The sequence below is a fragment of the Capsicum annuum genome, chromosome 6 (genome assembly GCF_002878395.1).
Source record: "Capsicum annuum cultivar UCD-10X-F1 chromosome 6, UCD10Xv1.1, whole genome shotgun sequence".
In the NCBI taxonomy this organism is placed as follows: Eukaryota; Viridiplantae; Streptophyta; class Magnoliopsida; order Solanales; family Solanaceae; genus Capsicum; species Capsicum annuum.
In genome coordinates, this window is record NC_061116.1 from 81,552,640 (window position 1) to 81,576,076 (window position 23,437).

Genomic DNA, 23,437 nt, shown 5'->3' on the forward strand with positions numbered 1-23,437 from the left:
CAATTTGGCCTTAATATGATACCCAAGCAAAAAGTTATGGCCTTTTTTGTTAGAGGCAGTAAGGGCATGCGATATGCCTGCATCGCCTGGGTTATTCCTCCGAGATAGAGGGGGTGTCATGGGGGATACTTCCCTAGACTAAGGGACATGACGTGGGGTCTATTCCTTTGTTGTTTCAACTCCTTAAGGATCGAGGGATACTTTAGTCCTTTCCCCTCAACCCCAAATGTCTAAGGCATAAATTAAAGCACCCAAAAGGGAATTATTTGCCAATCTTCATCAAATCCACTCACGTAAAAACCCTACTCTTTCCCAAAGAACAAAGTACAAGTTTCTCCTGTCTAGAACATAAAGAATTCTTCAAGTTCATTAAATCCTCAAAGAATCTTCAAAAATTCATCTAGTGAGGTATGTAGTATTTATGAACAAGGATCCTCTCTCATCCTTATGCCTAAAACTTATTTTAAGATTAAAGTTCATGATTTGCAATAAGGGTTCATACCCAGTTATGCATATTCTTGAATTATGATATTTCCGTGAGATTAAAGGCTTTAAGTGCATCAATATTTACTTATATCCATGTTTCCTCACAGATAACGGTGAACTCACACATTAATCTGAGTATAAGGCGGTCGTCGTCAATATATTTACCCAACTTTATAGTCGGGGTCGAATCCACAAGGAAAATTATGAGTGGAGATCAAATAAATTTGAAATGATATGGACAAGTTAAATTCAAACAAATAGTACAAAAAGATAAAATGGAATAGGTAAGTTCCTATACTAATATTTCTTTTTGGGATTTTTTAGTACAAATAAGGGGCTACGAATAATTAGAATTTTAACAATTATGCTTGGATCTTGGGGTTATGCTAAGGAAGTGACATGTGGGAGTTAGTCATCAACAACAATTTAGTAAGTCAAAAATGGGTAGAATTGGTTATAGATTTTGACGCCAGTATTTTAATAAAACACTAAACTTTCACCCATTGATCCTTTCAAATATCTAATGGATGTGTTGAACAATTAGCAACCACAACCTCAATCAAGGCATCCCTATTTCTAGGATGACACCCAAGGCATAGTTAACCTCACTTTCCCCCTTATTTCTAAGGGAGTAAGAATTTAGAAAATTGCACTCATAATTGTCTATCATTGCTTTAGTCTCCACACCCCTCTTTCAAGGATGACATATATTCCTAAACTTCACCCAAAACCATTGTTTTAAAGATAGCCATAGGTTTTTTAGAGCTTGGAGCTTTCACCCATCAAGCCTATGTGGGTACTTGGATCTTTGACCCATCGAATCTCAACAAAAATAGCATAGCAATAATAGAACCCATAAATAAGAACTACCAAATAGATGTTAACAATAAAAACTTACAAACATTTTAATCCCTATTCACACATAACCCCAAGAGGGAGATTTAGCTACACATAACATAAATAAGCATGGATATACCCATAATCTCCATTGAAGTAATTTATGGTAGATCTAAGAGAATGTTACTTCAAAACATAGATCCTCTACAATTTTAACTTGGAAGTGAGCAAATCTTCCACTTGGAAAGTCTTGAAGGTATTCTTCACCCAAAATTTATATAATATTTTCTCCTTAAAAAATGGAGTCTACCAAACCCTAAGCTAAACTTGAGGAATTGGGGGAGAAGGAATGTGATGTAATTGAATAATCTCTCAAATTAAGGTTTGAGTCTTATTTTGTTGGGCAAATTTAGGATAGCTTCGTGCATTTATGGTTTTGCCCTTGGGATGAAATCGCGCTTGGACACAATCGTGGTGTCTTTAATTCAGCCATGATAGAATGATTACGGGTAACTCCTCTCGATCGCGACACTTTGACCTGCATGAATCAATATAATCGCGGGATGACACCTGCAATCGCGATAACTAAGGCCATGTTCTGCTCTAGGTCTTCAAGTGCACTTCTTTTCTTCCTTTTGTTCCTCTTTGTAGATCCAATCCATACCTTTTCATCTCATAACCTCTGTTCCTGCAGAATGTAGATATTAGTGCATTCAATCACAATTATGTCTCTCTTATTCACTCAAAACAAGGTAAAGTGCACAAATGATGAGTGCGAATGAGTGTTAAAATCACCACTCATCAACACCCCCAACATAATTTTTTTGCTTTCCCTCAAGAAACACTACCTCCTACCACGAGACACAATCATCAATGCCAAAACTTTATGACTTAAAAATCATAATGAATTCACCCATAGTCGCTACCTCAAGTAGCTCATTTCACATGGGCTAATCTATTTTCCACTACAACCCTAATCATAGGATGTTATCTCTAAGGATACACAAGACTTTAAAGAGCAACCAAGCAACAAAAATTAACAATCTAGAAATGACTCCCTTTTAACAACAACTAAGCAATACTCCACTCGACTCATTGCTTGGGAGGTGAAAAAATCACACACCTCAACTTGTTCACACACCATCCACACAAGAAAAAGAATTCCAAACACCAAACTATCGAATGTGCAACAAGGAATTTAAGTGCAAAAAGTCTCTCTCTCTCAAAATATATCTCAATGCAACAAGTGTCATACCATAGGCTTGTCCTTATTTTCTATTGCCACTATAAAGAAAGTACATGGTTGGAGATCTCCAAGGACTTTCTAAGTTTATAATGTAGGTTTGTTTTAGGGTAGGATATCACTTGGGAACATCATGGTTACACCCTTCCTTCAACATCTACAACACACTTTTCAATTACCCTTTTTAACTATGGGACACTCCTCTTTGTTTTCTCTTATTTCATATGCCTACCTCTTTCTTCCATTGTTCACCCATTCTCATGTATTTCTTTTTCTTGCAATTCCCATGCAATTTTTTTTGTTGAACCCTTGATTTTTCTAGTTATTTGTTTTCAATGTTTAAGCACTTAGGCATTTTAGTAACAACTTTGTGGCCCCATACTTAATTTTATCAATCTTCCCAACCCCATCTTAGGTTTTTAGCCTCAAATTGCATTTTCAAGTTCAAGGATGTTAGGGTTCAAAATGGGATATAAAGAATGGTTCACGGCTTGTAATGTGTTTGCTAAAGAAATGTCTAAATGCTCAAAATGGGTAACTAGTGATTTTATTTATGCATGGATTGGCTTTTCAAGATAGAGTGGGTTTCCATGATCATAAGGATGGCCTAAGATCATCTCTTCTACCAACTACAATACAAAATAGGTTTGAAAGACTTATGGGGAAAGTTCTAGTTAACATAAGTATACAAGAGAAAAATACAAATAGTTCACCACACATGGCATGCAAAATTTGGCAAGGGAGGCTCAATTGCCCCTCATGTGAGAGATAAAATTGGAATATATATCATTTTTTACAAGTCAAAAACTAGTGGAGTCACAAAAAGAGAAAAAGTTTTGTTACAAAATTGATTACATTCTTGCCCTTGATTTTTTTTTGAAAAATTTAGGATGGAGGGGGTTGGTCATTTTACATTAGCACCAGTTACAATTTGCTAAACTATGGCCACAACAAAGCCTTAGCCTCACATTTTGGCTCAAAATGGCCAACCACACATATGGCTTCTCATACTTTGCCAATGATGTATAACATGATTCCAAATCAACAATGCCATGGGTACTCAGAATTACCCTGCATATATGTCTCAGAACCCAAACATGATGCTTTACCTTTATTAAAAGAAATGGAAAACCAAAGTGAAAACAAATAACTCACAAAGTTTCTATGCGTCGCACATACTAAGTTTAAGTATTTCAAACCAATGAATACACACAAGGGTAGGGCCATACCCTAACCATATGACTTATCGTGATCTCACTACATAATTTAAAAACACAATAATGGTTAAAGGGATCCCTAAAAATGCATTATTAACCATGTTGAAAGATGTACAAAGAGGTGCGATCGCGACCTGATTTGTTCAATTATGATGTCGCGATCGTAGCCTGTGTCCTGCGATCGCGGTACCATAGGCCATCTGCTCCTCTATTTTGACATGTATTTTTGCATGGCTGCCATACTTTAAAACTTTGTTTTTTCCTAGTCTTTGTCTTTCAACCTGCTTTAAAGCACCAACAAAACATTAGAATTTTGTGATTTATTGAAAAGTAAATCATGTAAACATGAAAATAATGGGTTGCCTCTCATCAAATTCTTGGTTTAATGTCACGGCATGATTCCTCTTTGATCCCCATCTATGTCTCCACTTAGAGGATTGAATTTCTTACCCAATTATTAATCATTAAATCTTTGAGGTGCATTGGGAAAATGTAAGGGCATGATATTGAATGTTCTATCATGCCACTTCGACAACTTAAAATTTTTACACAAATTTGCATCTATTTTGTAGTTTGTATCTTTGGTAAAATAATGTGCATCAATAGGCCATTCCTTGTGCTTGGAAAGTTGAGTTCCTTGGCCATAATGTATAAGGCTCTATATGATCCGCTGGAGTGCCAAATTTTGAAATTTAATGGTGGAGTTCCCTCTCTCCACAATTAATCATTAGCCCAAGTAGATAAACTTTCATCCAATCCAACAAGCATAATGTTGAAAAGTAGTTAGAATGGGGTCCCTCCATTAATTTAGCAATTACATCCAACTTAGCATAGCAACCCTGAAATGAGCTAGAGTCACCATAATAGATTTCATTGGCTTCTTCTTTCTATAGTTTTATTTCCTTTATTTGGATTCTTCTTCCTCAAATAAGTCGGATGATTAGGAATTTATTAAGGAATCTTTGCTACCAAGATTATCATCATAGCTTGGTTTATCTTCATGATAAAACTCCTCAAGTAATGGGAAAGGTAGTACTAGTTTCGAGCTTTTATTTTTTCCCAGTAACTCTTCCTTGACACCCGTCCATTCTTTGTACATGGATTCCATATTCTTCCCCATTACATCTACTCGGTCTAAAATAGTTTGGAGCATTGCTTCAAGATTGGTGGATTTGGATTATTGTTCTTCTTTTATTCTTCATGAAACCTATCAACCTCATAAGAAGAGCTAGAAACTCAATTTGTATAATAGGGGGAGGGTGTGTTTGGACACTCATCCTAATGTCCTTATAGACGGCCACACATGTGGAAACCATACTCTCATTCAAATGCAGATGGTAAAATCTATCCCCGGGGAGTATACTTACAATATCTCTTAAAGTATGGTTCGTAACAATATGAACATGGGGGGTCATGATATAAATTAAAATAATTAAACTTATATTTGTTAGAAAAAGCCATCAAGAAAAGTAACAATAAAATAAAATCTACCTACAAAGAAAAATCACAACAAATATTTACAAGATTGAATTCAAGCAAATAACTAAGATTGCAAACTAACTTAATACACCAAATTATTCTCTGACAATGACACCATTTTTGATAACGCACAACTTACACGTCAAATTGAGTGCAAGGCGGTCATCGTCAACATATTTACCCAACTTTAAAGTCGAGGTTGAATCTACGAGGAACAATATAAGTGGTGATCAAATTATTTGAAATGATAGTTACAAATTAAATTCAAACAAATGGTACAAAAAGATAAAATGGGGGAAGTGCGTTCCTACACTAATGGGTCTATGAATAATTAGAGTTTTAACAATTATGCATGTATCTTGGGGTTATGCATAACTAAGGGAGTGACATGTGGGAGTTACTCATCAATATCAATTTAGTAACCTAATAATGGGTAGGTTTGGTTATAGATTTTGATGGTAGTCTTTCAACAAAACACCAAACTTTCACCCATGATCCTTTCAAATAACTAATATATGTGTTCAACAATTAGATACCACAACCTTAAACAAGGGATCCCTATATCTAGGATGACACTCAAGGCATAGTTAACCTAACTTTCACCCTTATTTCTAAGATAGTAAAAATTTAACAAACTACACACATAATTGTCTATCATTTCTTTGGTCTACACATCCTTCTTTCAAGGATGACAAAGATTCCTAAACTTCACCTAAAACCCTTTTTTCTAAGATAGACTTAGTTTTTTTAGAGCTTGGAGCTTTCATCCATTAAGCCCATGTGGGTACTTGGAGCTTTCACCCATTAAATCCTAACCAAAGTAGAATAACAATAATAGAACCCATAAACAAGAACTACCAAATAAATGCTAATAATCACAACCCACACATATTTTAATCCCAATTTACACATAACCTTAAAAATGAGATTTAGCTACGGAAGATAATTAAGCATAGATATACTTATAATCTCCATTGAATTAATTTGTGGTAGATCTAAGTGGATGTTACTTTAAACTTGTCTTCTACATAATATCAATAATGGAAGTGAGAAAATCTTCCACTTTGAATGTCTCTAATGTAATCTTCACCCAAAATTTATACGATATTTTATTCTAAAAAAATAGAGTCTAGAAAACCCTAATCTAAACTAGAAGAATTGGGGATAAGGAATGTGATGGAATTGAATAATCTCTCAAATTAGGGTGTAAGTCTTCTTTTATTGGAAAAATTTGGGACATCTTTGTGCCTTTATGGTTTTACACTTGGGCTGTAATCCTGCTAAGCTGGAATTGCGATATCTTTAGCATGACTGCAGTACAGCAACCACAGGCAATTCCACTCAATTACAATACTTTGACCTGCTTGACTTGGTGCAATTGCAGGCTAATGCCCGCGATCGTGATAACTAAGGCCATGTTCTGCTCCAGGTCTTCAACTACACTTTTTTCCTTTCTTTTGTTCCTTTTTATAAGTCTAATCCACATCATTTCATGTCATCCCCTTTGTGCTTGCAGAATATGGATATTAGTGTATTCAATCACAGTTTTGTCTCACTTATTCACTAAAATCAAGGTAAGGTGTGCATATGATAAGTGTGAATGTGTGGTAAATCATAACTCATCACTCACTCATTTTACATTCAAGCTATGTTATCAGATTTATCATGTAAATTATGGTTTTACGTGATTCAAACACCAAACATACCAGTCATCGTTGGTCATTACTATGTCAAATCATTATACTTACATTTTTAGCCTATAAACATGATTTGTTTTTCAAGTTTACTGACCTCCATGTTTTGAGTCATGAGATTATCAATTATCTATATGTAATATGTTTTGGGTTCCCTAAATTATGACCTACTATAAGTATTTTAGATGGTTTTTATCATATTCAAAGTGTCATTCAGTGCTGGCGGGTTATGAACACCTGATAACTTTATGTTTACTCTTGTTTCGTATTTATAAGTAAAAAGTTAGTTAAACCATAATTCTCATCATTATACTTAGTTATTATGATCATGTTGAGCACTATTAGTTATGATGTTTATTTAAACTTAGTTTAGTTTTGTACCGGTGTCAGTTATATTAGGAGTAGTGTTTAGTACAAAGCGAACCTAGGGATAGCGGATCACATATTTATTAGGACTAGGTCCTTAGAAGTAGTCCCAAAGTTTTAGAGTAAGGTAGCTAGCATAGGATTATGAGATATCATCCGCTAGCTTAGGACTAACACTCTCTCAAGGGTACCCACCAGTTAGGACTGACTCTCTAGTCCTTCAAGATATCAGCCTTGTGGATCCATATCATCAACCATGTGTTAGTACCCCTGGCACAGTACTGACGCCTTTCCAATGAGGGTTACAGGTTGGAACCTAATTAGCTCAGATTTGGGAATGTTAGTTACATAATTTCCTTAGTTTCAGTCAGTATTCAGTTTATTCCAGTTCAAGTTTGCTTGACCAAATAGATATGTTTTAGTATTTATTCAGTCAGTTTTATAGATTATTTCAATTATTTAGATATCAGTTATTCAGAGATTCAGATTAATTTAGTATATGCTTTAATTGGTCTTGCATTCTTAGTTTTTCATGTTTAGGTTTTTATGCTCAGTATCCATACATGACCCTCAATACGGTTTCATAGTCTATTCAACTTTACATGAGACTTACATATAGTATCCATGTTCCACCACTTTCAAACTTTAGTTTTATTTATTCTATAAAGGTAAAGATTTAAGAAATTAAGTATAGTGATGCACCATATTATCAGATTATGTTTGTTACTCATGTTTTAAGATACTTCAACTTTAAATTTATTTCAGTCTCTTGGTAAGTCTACTTGCACTTAGCATGCCCATTTAAGAATTTGTATGCAATCAGTTTTACTTATTGTATTCATCCCCACTTACTTAGTATATTATAAAAGTACTGATCCACGTATATATTTATGTGGTACATTATCTCATAATTTAGGTACCAGCTGTAGCCTACACATCATAATTAGAAAGTTTGCTACTTCCAGCCAACAAGAAATAAGTTCTCCATTTCATGGACTCTAGTCAAATATTGTTCATGTACTTTATTTTTATTATTCATATGTAATGATTAGTGGTAGTTGGAGGCATGTCCCTACTATCTACACTCATTATAGTTATGCTTCATAGATTGTCAGTTGGAGTCATGAAATGTAAATTTTAGTTCTATTCAATTTTTATCAGATTGAATAACTTTATCAATATTTTATTTATCTAGATTATGTCATGATTATGTTTCTGCATAGCAAATTTAGCTATTTTATATATTCTAAATCAGTTGCTCAAGTATCATGCTAGTTCATGGACTAGATTGGAATCACTTATGGTTCTAGGAATCATGTTACAACTAGGGGTAGTTTTAGGTCATGACAAAGTTTGAATAAGATCCCAAACTTCAAGTGTCCTAGGATGTCGATGAATCCATGTATAGTAGAGTCTTCCAGAATGCTACAGAGATGTCTGTACCTTTTCTCTGACAGAAGCATGAACCCAGAAGTTTAGCATCAGTAAAGTGGGGATTATGTTTATCTGGATTTAGTAGATTATGTATCCGTAGGGCTAGTTATATAAAGGTGAATCAGTAGGCTTGAAATAGTGTATGTAAGAGTTTATGAATGTTGATTCAAAATTATATATTATTGATGCTGGGTTTGTTGGTGTAATAGTAATTCTCATGGTTTATGAAAAAATACAAGTTTAGAGATATGATATTTGTAGGATATGATGTAAGTAGTATGGCTCATTAAAAGTTTGGGAATATCCATGTTATGTGTTGGCATTTAAGTTTAAATCTTGGATAATTGATTTAATAGTAAGAAGAATTGAAATTCTAGATGGTAGGAAATCATTGTATGGTGATACTCATGAATATTCTATGTTAGTAAGTATTTAAGTTATTATATAATGACTATTAGGGCTATAGAAAGTTAAGAGTTGTATATCAGAAGGAAGTACTAGCAGCCGATTTTATACTCTTAGGTGTAATCTTTTAGGGTGAGTTTAGTATATATATCTATTGTTATATCTCAGACTCTAGAGTATAATGGCTGTAGTTTAGAGTTTATCTAAGGGGTCCACAAACTTAGAATGATGGCTTAAAGCTTAAGGGGAGATGACATAACAAGTAACAAAGTTAGGCTTTTCAGATTCTAGTAGTGACGCTAGAGTATTCTAGAACATTAGTAGGGAGAAAGATGCTTGACCCATTCTTATCTCAGTGCAAATTTTTGTACTTCAGTCATTACGACGTCTATTTATGGCTTACATGTTATCTCCACGATCATAACTCATATTCATATATTTTTCATAGGGAATCATGTGTGCTTCCAGTTTCTAGTATAAGAGTTCAAATTCACTCAGAAATACAAATCAGATTCCATGAATTTATGAACTATAAACTCAGGTCATGCATATCATGACTCATGTACTCATGATTAAAAATATGTTTATTTCTAGGTACTCATGTTACATTCTTAATGATCAATGAAATTCAGATCATGTTGTGTATGTCCTCAGTTTTGATCTCTTTGATGAATTGATGCTTTTGATACTCTATTCCTGAGGCATCAGTTAAGTGTCCAAGTTACATATAGTATTCTTTAATATTTCAGGTCCTCATGTTCTAACCTTTCAGTTACCTCTCTTTTTGTAATGATAGTGGTGATAAGTAATTGTTTAGATGGGAGACAGTAAACCTCTAATCTTGCGGACATATTACTCAATGTTGGTTGTATCTCAGGTTATAAGTATAAAGGATAATTAAGGTAGAGATTTTGATATATCTCCTGGTTAGTTAAGAATTCCATATGTGTCTTCTTAAAAATAGTGCAAGAATGTTGTTATTGATAGAGGTTTAGAGAATATGAGAAAGATTCTTTTATAGGTTGTTTACCAAGAAGTTCACATGTGGTTATCATGATAGGACTGAATGCCATGTTGATATGTAAGTGGATGGGTGTATTGTGCTCTAGTGAATTCCTAGTAAGAGGTTGAATTTAGGTATTGGAGGTGTAAGAAGAATTATTCTTGAGATGAGAAGTTGTGAAAAAACATGTGGTATTGAATTCATGGTTCAGACTTGTATTATGATGTTATGTGCAGTACATTGGGATTTTGAGTTAGGCTTGAACTTGGTGAGAGTGTGTAGTTCAACTCAGAATTTAGCTAGAGTAGTTATATGTGCCCATGTGAAAATTTCAAGTTGACTAAATGTGCATAGTATTAAAGAGGGAAAGTATGGTTGAGGAAGTATTTGAGAAAAGTGACTACGCTTGGAATTTAGAAGTTGCCTTGCTTAAGGCATAGTGAATGTATACTAGATAACATGTTATAGCCTTAGGTTCCATGTTATAGAGTTATAGCCATGTTGTGATTCCTTACTCAGTAGATTATTCAGATCATGCCTAAGATTCTTTTCTCCCTAATGTTATTATAACTTCCTACAAAGAGTGTTGAAAAAATACTGCAGTTGAACATAAGCTTTTAGTATGATTTAGTATGTATAGCCAACAATTCATTTTAGCAGCCAGACGAACAAGTTCCTATGGTTTTCCATCTTTCCATCTAGTCTTACTATCTAAGGTTTTATGAATATGCCTATTCCATGAGGTAATTCATTCATGTTCACGTAAGTTATAAATTTAGTTCAGTTCATGCGTCAAGTTTCAGATTTAGCTAATAGTTATGATTTAGGTCATAAGTGTTCAGTGAATGATCTCAATTTTCAATGTATTTATGCTCAAATAGTATAATAATCCTTGTACAATATTAGTCTCATTATCTCATGTTTCATTTTTGCATAAGTTATCACCTCGTTGTTCTATGGCAAGATTTTATCATGAACACTTCAAGTGAGTTCTAAACAATAAATGTTAATCAACTGCTTATAGTAAGTAAAGTCATGGCAGCTCAGGAATCAGTTTCATGATAAAGTTATAATGCTTCAGTGTAGCTATATCCTTCATTACCAGACATGTCATGTGTACATTATTCCATACTCATAAGATATCAATGATTTCCTATCCATCATTCGAGGATGAATGATTCCAAGGAGGAGATAATGTAACACCCTGCATTTTTAGGCTAGACTTTGAACCGTCGTTCCTATATGTATAAAAAATAATTCCTTGATCTTATGTGATTACATGTTTTGTGAATATTATCCTAGTGTGTGAAGTGGTTTCGAGGTGAAAAATGTTCATAGGAATAACTTAGAGCGAATTTGAGCTAATAGCCCTTGATTCGGCCAAATATTTTTATTTGATTCTGTAAGGGTCTACTTTGAACGTGTATAACCTTTTGTGTATGTGGAATTTTTCATTTCAAGACCCACCAAATGATATAAAATTGAGTCAGCTCTCCAATGATACCAATTTTACCTTAATTTGATACCCGAGCGAAAAGTTATGGCCTTTTTCGTGAGAGTCAGTAAGCATAGGAGATATGCCCTCACCATTGGGGTTATTCCCTAGGGATAGAGGGGGCATCGCAGGGGATACTCCCCTAGAATAAGTGGCATGATGCGTTATCTATTCCTTTGTTGTTTCAACTCCTTAAGGCTCGAGGGGCACTTTGGTCCTTTCCCCTCAACCCCAAACGTCCAAGGCACGAATTAAAGCACCTAAAAGGTCATTATTTTCCTATATTCTTCAAATCAACTCACATAAAAACCCTCCCCTTTCCACATGAACAAAGTGTAAGTTTCTCCTCTCAAGAACACAAGAAATTTAATCTTCAAGTTCAAGAAATCCTTAAGGAATCTTCAATGATTCATCTAGTGAGGTATGTGGGGTTTATGAATAAGAATCCTTTCTCATCCTTGTGCCCAAAACTTATTTTAAGATTAAAGTTCATGATTTACAATAACGGTTCATACCCAATCATCCATATTCTTGAATTATGATATTTCGATGAGATTAAAGTCTTTAAGTGCATCAAGATTTACTTATATCCATGTTTCCTCACTAATTTTACATTCAAGCTATGTTATTAGCTTTCTCATATAAATTATGGTCCTATGTGATTCAAACCCCAAACTTACATGTAATGGTTGGTCAGTACCAAGTCAAATCATTAAACTAGTGTATTTAGCCTGTAAATAAGATTTCCTTTTCAAGTTCACTCACATTCATGTTGTTAGTTATGAGATTATCAGTTATTTTAATGCATTATGTTTTGGGTTCCCCTAATTATGACCTCCTAAGAATATTTTTGATGGTTTTTATCTTATTTAAAGTGTCCTTCAATGCTGGTGGGTTATGAACACTCGATACCTATGTGTTTACTCATGTTTTAAATTTTCAAGTAAAAAGTCAGTTAAACTATGATCCTCATCATTATACTCAGTTATTATGATCAAGTTGAGAACTTTTAGTTATGATGTTTAGTTAAAATTAGTTCAGTTCAGTACCAGTGCCAGTTTAGTTGGGAGTAGGATATTTAGCACCGAGCGAATATATGGATGGGGGCTCACCCCTCAGTTAGGACTCGGTCCTTAGAAGCAGTCCCTAAGTTATTGAGCTACATATCTAGCATAGGATTATGAGAGGTCACCCGCCAGTTTAGGACCGACCCTCTCTCAAGGGTCACCCGCCAGTTAGGACTTACCCCCTAGTCCTTTAGGACATTAGCCTTGTGGATCTACATTATCAGCCATGTGTTAAGACCCCTGGCACGGTACTGACACCCTTCTAACTAGGGTTATAGGTTAGACCCAAATTATCTCAAAATAGGGCATGCCGGTTACATGATAGCTCCCATTGTTTCAGACTATTCAATTTATCCCAGTCTAGGTTTGGTTGATCAAGTAGATAGATTTTAGTATTTAGTCAGTTAGTTTTATAGATTATTTCAGTTATTTAGATATCATTTATTCAGATATTCCTATTATTTTAGTACATGCTTTACTTTGTCTTACATTATCTGTTTTACGTATATGCTTTCATGCTCAGTATCCACAAATGGCCCTCAATACGATTTTATAATCTATTGAGGTTTACATGAGACATACATACAGTATCCATGTTCTACTATTTCCTAGGTTTAGTTCTATTCATTCTACAAAAGTAAAGATTTAAGAAACTAAGTGTAGTAATTGACCAGCTTATCCGATTATGTTTTTTACTCATGTTTTAAGATACTTTATCTTTCAGTTTATTTCAGTCTTTTGGTGAGTTTACTTTCACTTAGCATGCATGTTTTAAGATTTTGTATGCAGTCAGTTTTACTTATTGCATTTACCCCAGTTACTCAGTACGTTCCAGAAGTACTGATCCATATATATGTCTATGCGCTACATTATCTCATAATATTGTATGCAGTCAGTTTTACTTATTGAATTTACCCCCACATAGTACATTCCAGAAGTACTGATCCATATATATTTCTATGTACTACATTGTCTCATAATGTAGGTACCAGTTGTAGCCTACACATCATAATTGGACAGTGTGCAGCTTCCAGATAGCAAGTGATGCGTTCTCCTATTTGGGGACTCTTGTCAGATATTGTTCATGTAATTTATTTTTACTATTAATATGTATTGTTAGTAGTAGTTCGAGGCATGCACCTACTATCTACAGTCAGTATAGTAGAGGCTTCATAGATAGTCAGTCAGAGTCATGAAATGTAAATTCCAATTCTCTCTTAAGTTTTTATCAGATTGTATAACTTTATCATTATTTTGTTTATCCAGATTATGTCATGATTATGTTTTCGCATATCAAATTTAACTTATACATTCTATATAAGTTTCTCAAGTATCATTTCAATTCATGGGTTAGCATGGGATCACTTATAGTTCTAAGCACCGTGTTACAACTAGGGGGTATCTCGGGTCGTGACACGAATTGCCTAACAAATATTAAGGTGACTTAATCACCCAATCATATAATGATTTGCGAGGGATTCGAACCTCCTTAATCATGACATAATAATAAGGTAGACTCAAAACTCTCTAGTAATTTTGACCCTCGTATACACAAACATGGTTTCCAGAGTCTGTCACCCAAACCGATACTTTCACGAATCAACTACATAGTCCTATTTATAGCCCAGATAAAACATTTATCACACAATCTCATTCATGAACCAAATTCCACATTAAGGCATACACAGTTGGTATCGTTATACTAACTGCACTTGCAAGGTAACAACAACATACCAAAACAATTCCCATTAACTTGGAGAAAACAACCCCCTTTGTTCATTAATACAAAGTCGGGGACATTGATTCCCTCTGTTCATTAAATCAAACCATTGTGTTTCAAATACCTCTTTATATCATGCAATAGTTCAAGACTAGTTCAATTTTACAAATTCCCAGCTTTCTCATCACACTATGGGTTGGGGTCATAACCATTTCAAAAGTGATAAGTTTGGGAAAATCACAATTCCCTAATTCAGCCCTTATAACCATGCAACCATAAGTTCAAAACCATATTTAAAGGATGAATAATCATAATTAAATCATGAGAAAACATTGTTCAACAATAAGCATTCAAAACCCATGACCCTTTTTTTGAAAACCAAAAGGATTCCATATGAATAACAATTTAATACATATGTTTTTTAACAAATTAACAATGAGGGAATAATAACATGCCTTAAACACCAGAAAATTTTGAGAGAAATTGACCCGTGAGTCATTAGAGGACAAACTTAATAAAACCTTAGAATGACTTTCTTGAGGGAATTTAGAGAGGCTTTTGGGAGTGTTTGAGAGTCACTTAGATTATCTCTGAGTGATAATGACACCCTAAAGAGTTTATAAGATGTGGGTTTCAATTTGGTCAATAGGGGAAATATTCAGAATGCCCTCAACTTAAAAGACGAAAAAAAGTGTCGCCTTTGACTTCTTGTCAACCCTTAACTCGTAACCAGTCTTTACAACTCATCAGTACGACTTATAACGAAGGCAGAACCCCCAAGGAACCCTCATGGTTGAATTTATGACTTAGGCACAAGAATTGTAAATAGGACCCTAAGACTCGTAGGGTCCAGTCGTAGTCAACATAGAATTAGAATTGGTACTTAGACTGGACACCCTATGATTACACCTACCGACTAGTAATATATCATTACGGATCTTAGTAAGCCATTTGTACTTAAAGTAAAATCGAGCCGCAAACTTACTGATTTGGTTACAACTCATCCCAATGACCCATTAGGATACCCAATGAGATATAGAGTCTAGGTATAACCAGGGCAGTAAGCTTAAAGCTCAAGAAATTTTAAAGGGCCAATAATATTGGGTGTTTCAACTCTCCCCTGCTTGGATCATTCGCCCTTGAATGAGGGGACAAGGCATTTATTAGCATAAATTGAATCCACATACCTCTACTTTTACCGTTAACAAAGACAAAAAAAGTTCTTAGGAAATCACTATTTTCTTTAACTAAGTCAAAAAACAAAGATGTCAAGGAATACACATACCTTAAGTGTGATTATACAAAGCAGAAAAAAAGAATGGATACTTGGACTCCATATCCTCTTCGGCTTCCTAAGTATCCTCTTCAACCTTGTGGTTCCTCTAGAAAACCTTTACTGAAACTAAGTCCTTCATTTGCAAATAACAAACTTACCAAACCTAAATTTCAACCGGGACTTCCTCATAAGATAAGAAATATGAAATACCCACCACTTTTAAAGGAATAACTGTCGAAGGATCACCCACGCACTTCCTCAACATTGACACATGAAACACCAAATGAATGGAGCTCAAACTAGGAGGCAACTCTAACTCATATATGAAACTACTAGCCCTCTTCACTATAGTGTATGAACCGATATATCGGGGGTTGAGATTCCCCTTCTTACCAAGTTGCATCCCTCCCTTCATAGGTGATACCTTCAAGAACACCCAATCACCAACACTAAACTTCAACTCCCTTTGCCTCATATCGGTATAGGACTTTTGGCGACTTTGGGTGGCTCTAAGCCTATCCCTAATCACCTTCACCTTCTCCATCACTTTATGAACCAATGCAGGCCAATTATGTCAGCCTCATCATCTTTAAACAACCTGATAGGAGACCTACACCTCCAACCATACAAGGCCTTGAAAGGAGTTATACGGATACTAGAGTGGTTGCTATTATTAACACAAATTCTATAAAAGGCAAACTATAACCCTAACTATTACCATAGTCAATCACGTAAGCTCGAAGTATATCTTCTAATATTTGAATAGTCCTTTCCACTTGCCCATCCGACTGTGGACGGAAAGTAGTACTAAGGATCACCTTAGTTCCCAAACCTCTCTGAAAAAACTCTAAAAGTATAATGTGAACTAAATACCATGATCTGTCATGATAGAAATAGGAGCCTCATGAAACTTCATAATCTCTTAGAGGAATAACTTAGCTTAATCCTCTATTGAATAATAGTCCCCACTGGCTATAAGTGAGAGGACTTAGTCATATTATCAAATAGACTTCGTGATCGAGGATGACCAGTAACAAAATCTATGTTAATTACATCCCACTTCCACACAGGCAACATGATTTCTTGAGTTAACCCACTGAGCCTTAAGTTCTCAATCTTTAGTTGTTAACATACCATGTATTTAGCCACAATATTTTCCATATCTCACTTCATATTTTTCCACCAATAAATCTCCTTAACATTATGATACATATTCATCGAACCAAGATGAACGACATAATGCAACTCCTGAGCCTAGGACAGGATCCTCTCCAACAACCTATCTACCTCGAGAACACATAATCTGCCTCGGTACCTCAAGATGCCATCTCCACCCATATCAAAAGCTACAAATTTTGCCATCCTACATCCCTCTTAATCCTTATTAAGACATGATCAAGTAATTATTTCGTCTTTATTTCAGCATCAAGGAATGACTTTTCCACTACTTGAACAAATAGAGCACAATCTTCAGAGTCCAAGGAACGAACTCTAAGGTTATCTAAATGGTGAATATATTTCACCAACTCCCCCTCATCCTCATCCATGTGAGCTAGATTCCGTATGGATAACCTGCAATGAGCACTAACAACCATATTAGCTTTACCTGGGTGATAGTGGAGACTCATGTCATAGTCTTTAAGCAACCCGAGCTATCACTTTTTCCTAAGATTGATCTCCTTCGGGTGAACACATATTGCAGGCTCCTTTGATCAGAAATGATATCTACATAGACTCTATACAAATAGTGATGCTAAATTTATAATTCAAATACCATAGCCAACAACTTCAAGTCATGAGTCTGATAATTCTTCTCATGAACTTTCAACTACCTAGAAAAATAGGCCACCACCCTACCATGCTACATTAATACACAACCAAGTCCCACATGGGATTCATTTTAATAAACCATAATTCCATCATTGCCTTTACGCATAGTTAAAACTAGAGCCAAAGTTAACTTATCTTTCAGCTTCTCAAAACTACCCTCACAAGCATCAGAGTATAATAACTTCACCTTCTTTTGGGTTAACTTAGTCAGCAGGGTAGTTATAGTTAATAAACACTCTCTACAAATCTCCTATAGTAGCTGGCTAAAGCTAAGAAACTCCAAATATCAGTTGGAGTCATGGGCTTGGGCTACTTCTTAACCACTACAACTTTCTGTGGATCCACCATCATCCCTTCACTAGAAAGGATACGACCTAGATAAGTAAGAAATTTCAACCAAAACTTGCACTTTAAAAATATAGCTTAGAAATGCTGATCTTTGAAGGTTTGCAACACGACATGAAGATGGTCGGCTTGATTTGACTTGCTCTTGGAATACACCAGAATATCATCTATAGCAAAATAATGAACAAATCTAGAAAATGATGGAAAACCCTATTTATCAAGTCCTTGAATACTGCCAAAGAATTAGTCAAACCAAAAGACCTCACTAAGAACTCATAGTGACCATACTGGGTTCATAAGGCAGCTTTAAGGATATCCACCTATCTAATATTTAGCTGATGATAACCAGACCTAATATTAATCTTAGAGAAACATCTAACACCCTAAAGCTGATCAAAAATCATCAATCCAAGGAAGATGATACTTGTTCTTTATTGTAACCTTATTCAACTGATGGTAATCGATGCATATCCAAAGAGAACCATCCATCTTATAACTAAAAAAATAGGATCACCCTATGAAGACACCATGGAAATAGGATGAGTGTGAGAAACATGGTCAATCCCAAAATTAGTCTCTTTATTGGAAAGGATACCAGGAAAATTTTTAGGATAATCTTAAGGGAATTTATTAACCATGGGAATAAATTGTAAGGAAGGACCCCCCGAGTTTTAATATTTAACCCAAACAAATGATAAAGATATCCCTAGGAAATCAACTTCTGATCTTTAAGATACGATACAAATCTTCTCTTAGGGACTAGAGAACCCCATTCCAACTCAATGATAGGCTCATTAGGGAAATTGAACATACCTTATGGGTAGAATAATCTAAATAGGCAAAACACGAGTGAAACTATTCCATCCCTAATACGATATCAAAATTAACCATGTCTAGATATATCAATGTTAATTTGTAACAAACAGATACCATACAATCCTTATAGACTCTTTTTACAACTATAGAGTCACCTTTCAGTGTAGAAATGGAAAAAGGATCAGGGATACACTGGGGACAAAAACCAAAATGTATAGTCATAAATAAGATCACATAAAAAAGAGTAGACGTCGAATCAAACATGCAACACATATCACAATAAAGGAGTCATAACTTAATAGTGACAACATCGGGAGATTCCTCAAAGTCCTGGTGGTTAGTAAGAGCATACAAGCATTTCTTGCCAATGATTGTACCAGAAGTTGAAGCAGCGCCCTTTGTTGTAGGAGCTGATAAAGTGGAAACATGAATCTTATTTGTCCCTAAAGCAGCCTTTAAAGGAAAATTTCTCTGCATATGACCAATCTGGCCATATTTAAAACACTTGTTCCTTCCCTCTTCACAAAATTCAGGGTGCACCTGCTTACATAACCTACAATAAAGGTAAAATGGAAATGACTAAGCCCCAATGGACTGTGATTAGGCTCTCGGTGCTCTAAACCCACTATCATGTTAAGAACAAAGATAACCCAATGGCTTCAGATATGGAGAACTAGCCATAGAATAGGAACAAGAACTCACCCACTTCTTCTTAGACTATATACCAGTATCTCTACCACTCTGCTGCTAACTTATACCCTAATAAGAAAATCTAAAGTTCTGACTTTACCTCTTCTCTATCTTTACTTGCTTTTTGTTCTCTTCCTTAAAAAGCTGTATATACATAACCAATTTAGAGATATCTATATCCTTGCTTAATAAGACAAGCTTACTCTTTAGAATCAAATCATAGGACAACCTAGAAGCAAATTTCATCATTGTATCCTTCATTATAGACACTAACTCGGGAGCATATTAGGACAAATAATGGAATTTCAAAGCATACTACTTGACCGTTATCCTACCTTACTACAGAGTAATAAACTCTTTCAAATTCACCTCCTTTAACTTTTGAGGAAGGAAGAGGTCCAGAAAAGCACTAGAGAAATCATCCCACAGTGTAGATTAGACATCATCTCCCCTAGACTGTTACTATTTCTCATACTATGCTACATCCTTCAGTTGATAGGTTACGAATTCTACACCCTTCATATTAGAAGCATGCATCACATAGGAAATATTCTCTATCTTATCGATAAAGTTTTAAGGATCTTTCTCATATTTAGAACTAGTGAACTAGGAGGAATCAAAGTCATAAACAAGCCAACCTTCGTGGTCTCAGAAGATGGAGTAACAGAAGTTACATGCATAGACTGAGAACTACTAACTGAGTCAATATATAAATTGATTAATGAAATTCTACATTTGATACATTGTCCTAAGGGGCTCGAGGAGGACTAGAGGGGACCAGTGGAACTCCAGAAGAGTAATTATGAATTGGACCCTTATACCGGGTCTGTACCCTAGAAGCAGCGTATGTCCCATCTGTGTTGTCCTCAAGTGGTATAGAGGAGTTTCCATGAGCTTCAGATATTTTGGGACACATGATCTAAAAAGCGAACAAACAGGGTTAGAGGAGATGTCAAAACATTAGACTCTGTTTAAAAAGGGATTATTGGACACCCAATGGCCCAAACCTAGTCTCTGATACTATCTTTGTTAGGACCCGAACCAGGGCCTGGCCATGATGAGTATCTCAAGTCCTACGTGGATTGAAAATCACCCCCTGTACCTAACCAACCAAACACACCACACCTTAAGGTTGGATGAATTACATAATTATAACAAGATAGCATAAAATATCCTAAGAACCACCGATGACCAGCCAAAAAACTAACCAATATCCTCCAATAGTCATAGTAGTCCAAACAAAGCCTTCTAAACGATAATTAAAAAATATATATCAATAAAGCATCGAGACATGCCCCTAATAATATTAAAAATTATTTCTAGGACATAAGAGCAAAAAAATATGAAAATTAGAATTTTGATGTATGAAAGATCACCACTTCAATGTCAACTCATGAGTTGATCGTGAATCTAATCACTAAGCAGAAGGAGTAAAAGTGTGTCCAATTCCTGCATCACGAAGGGATACAACATCCAAAGATAATTAGCGGGGTAAACTCTAGCATACAACTCAGGGATATAGATATAATAATTCCATAAATTCAAACCAAGTAAAACAATGCACAATAACCATATGCAAACACAATTATAAATATTATGTCGGGATAGGGAACAAGATATCACACACACTTTGAAACATTAACATGGATTTTGTATCTTAACTATCATATAATAGTACCCACGGGCTATATGGCACAAAGTTCACACTGCCTAGTTGGGCTCTAGTGTGGGTAGTTGCACGAAATAGAGAATAATCTCACATAAATACACATGGGGGAATCTAACCTCCTAACATATACTAAGGTGACTTATACACCCGATCATATAATTATTTATGGGGGAATCGAACCTTCCTAATTATTAAATACAGTTTCTAGTGTCAGCCACTTGAATCTTAACTTTCGTGACATAGCTACACAATCCTTCTTATAGCCTAGTAAAATATATATCACAGAATCCCATTCATGAATCACATTCCACATTAACACATATATTATATGTATTGTCAAACCAACTACACTTGCAAGATAACAATAACATGCCAAAATAATTCCCATTAACTTATAGAAAATAACTCCCTTTGTTTATTGATACAAGGTGGGGAATATTGACTCCCTTTGTTTATTAAATAAGAACATTGTGTTTCAAATAACTTTTTATGTCATCCAATAGTTCAAGACTTGTTTGATTTTATAAATTCCCACCTTTCTCATAACTCAAAACTAATTTCACACAATAGGTTGGGATTATAACCATTTTAAAAGTCACAAGTTTGGGAAAATCACAATTCCCTAAATCATCCACCAAATCCTTGCACCCACAAGTTCAAAACTATAATTAAAGCATGAATAATCAAAATTAAATCATCATACACATTGTTCAACAATAAGCATTCAAAACCCTAAACCCTTGTTTTCAAAATAAAAAGAATTCCATATGAATAAAACTTCAATACACATGATTTTTAACAAATTAACAATGGTGGAAAACTTACATGCCTTAAACACCAAGAAATTTGTAGAGAAATTGACCCTTGAGCCCCTAGATGACCAATTTGATAAAACCCTAGCTTGACCTCCTTTAGGGAATTTAGAGAGCTTTTTGGGAGTGTTTGCGAGTTATGTATATTGTTTTAGAGTGATAATAAAACCATAAGGATGTTATAAGTTGTGGATTTCAATTTGATAAAGAGTGGAAATAAACTGAATGTCCACAACTTAAAAGCAAAAAAAAGTGTCATTTTTTACTATAAGTCAACCCTTAACTCATAACCACTCCTTAAGACTCATCACCACGAGTCATGACCTAGGCAGTACTACCAAGGCACCCTACACTGTTGACCTTACGACTTAGCCACAGGAATTTTAATAGGACTCTATGACTCGTAGGATCCTATCATAGTCAACATAAAACCCAAATTTGGACTCACACTAGACACCCTATGATTACACCTAATGACTAGAAAAGAATCCTTAGGACTCTTAGTGAGCCACTCATAATCAAAGCGAAATCAAGCTACAAACTTACTAATTTGGCTACAACTCATCAGGATACACTACGACTCATAAGGTTGAGTCGTAACTAGGTTAGTGAGCTCAAAGTTCATGAAATTTTCAAGGGACATAAATTTTGGGTGTTTTACTATGGGTTATAAGGACCAAGTCATAAGGTGTCCAGTAAGTTTCTCCTAAGATATTGTCTTCATTATCACTAAAGACCATGAGTCATAGAGATTCATGATGAGTTGTTAAGCCATAAATCATAAGATGCCCATTGTACCATCTCAAATTATTGCTATCTTAAGTATGAGAAGTGGTTTTGAGTCATTAAGTGTGGATAAGAATCAGTTGTATGAAAGGTAACTAGGATAGTATCAGGCATTGGTGATTTTGTCTTCACTGCGACTACTTGTGATGAGTTGTAATAAGACTATATTAGTCGTATGGTGACTCATAGTCACTGGCAACTAAATTTCAATATTTTTATTAAGGGCACTTTCGACATTTCCCCTATACCCAAATTGTAACCCATGACCAAAAACCTTATTAGGAACCATCATTAGCATTGTTAACTTATTCAGATACTTCCAAAGTTTTATTAAGTTCTCTAAAGTAACCATACTTTGGGTTTCTAAGAAGTAGTTCATCCAAGGGACCAAGGGTTGAATATTTTCATAAAACTTGGTATTTCAAGTAAGTTACTCTACCCTGATTGTTTATTTTGTTAAAAGCATATATTTTAAAGTATTTTCATAAGATATTGATGTTGGTTTTGAAACAAGAGTTGAGGGTTTTGAATTATTGTTGTTGAACAATATTTTCCCACGGTTTACCTATGATTATTCTTTCGTTAAACATAATATTGAACTTGCAGGTGCATGGGTATGGTAAATGAACTAGGGAATTATAATTTTTCCCAAACTTGTGACTTTTTAAGGGGTTATGACACCAACCCTATATTGTGAAATTTGTTTTAGTTATGAGAAATATGGGAATTTGTACTATTCTTAAACTACTGTATTATGATTTTGAATT

The 23,437-nt window shown here is 34.9% G+C and overlaps 1 protein-coding gene across 1 annotated transcript; it reads right to left on the reverse strand.

Moving 5' to 3' along the window:
• Positions 1-19,001: 19,001 nt before the first annotated feature.
• Positions 19,002-19,664, reverse strand: LOC124899501. Its single transcript, XM_047414398.1, has 2 exons — positions 19,504-19,664; positions 19,002-19,266 (listed from the first exon to the last, which is right to left on the reverse strand). Exons 1-2 carry the CDS (start codon positions 19,662-19,664, stop codon positions 19,002-19,004), a joined length of 426 nt encoding a protein of 141 aa, XP_047270354.1.
• Positions 19,665-23,437: the final 3,773 nt, after the last annotated feature.

Coding starts and splice junctions, on each gene's coding strand:
- LOC124899501 (XM_047414398.1), bottom strand. CDS start 19,664: ATGAAGGATACAATGATGAAATTTGCTTCTAGGTTGTCCTATGATTTG. Junction 19,267..19,503: donor CAAGTAAAGATAGAGAAGAG/GTAAAGTCAGAA, acceptor CCTTTATTGTAG/GTTATGTAAGCAGGTGCACC.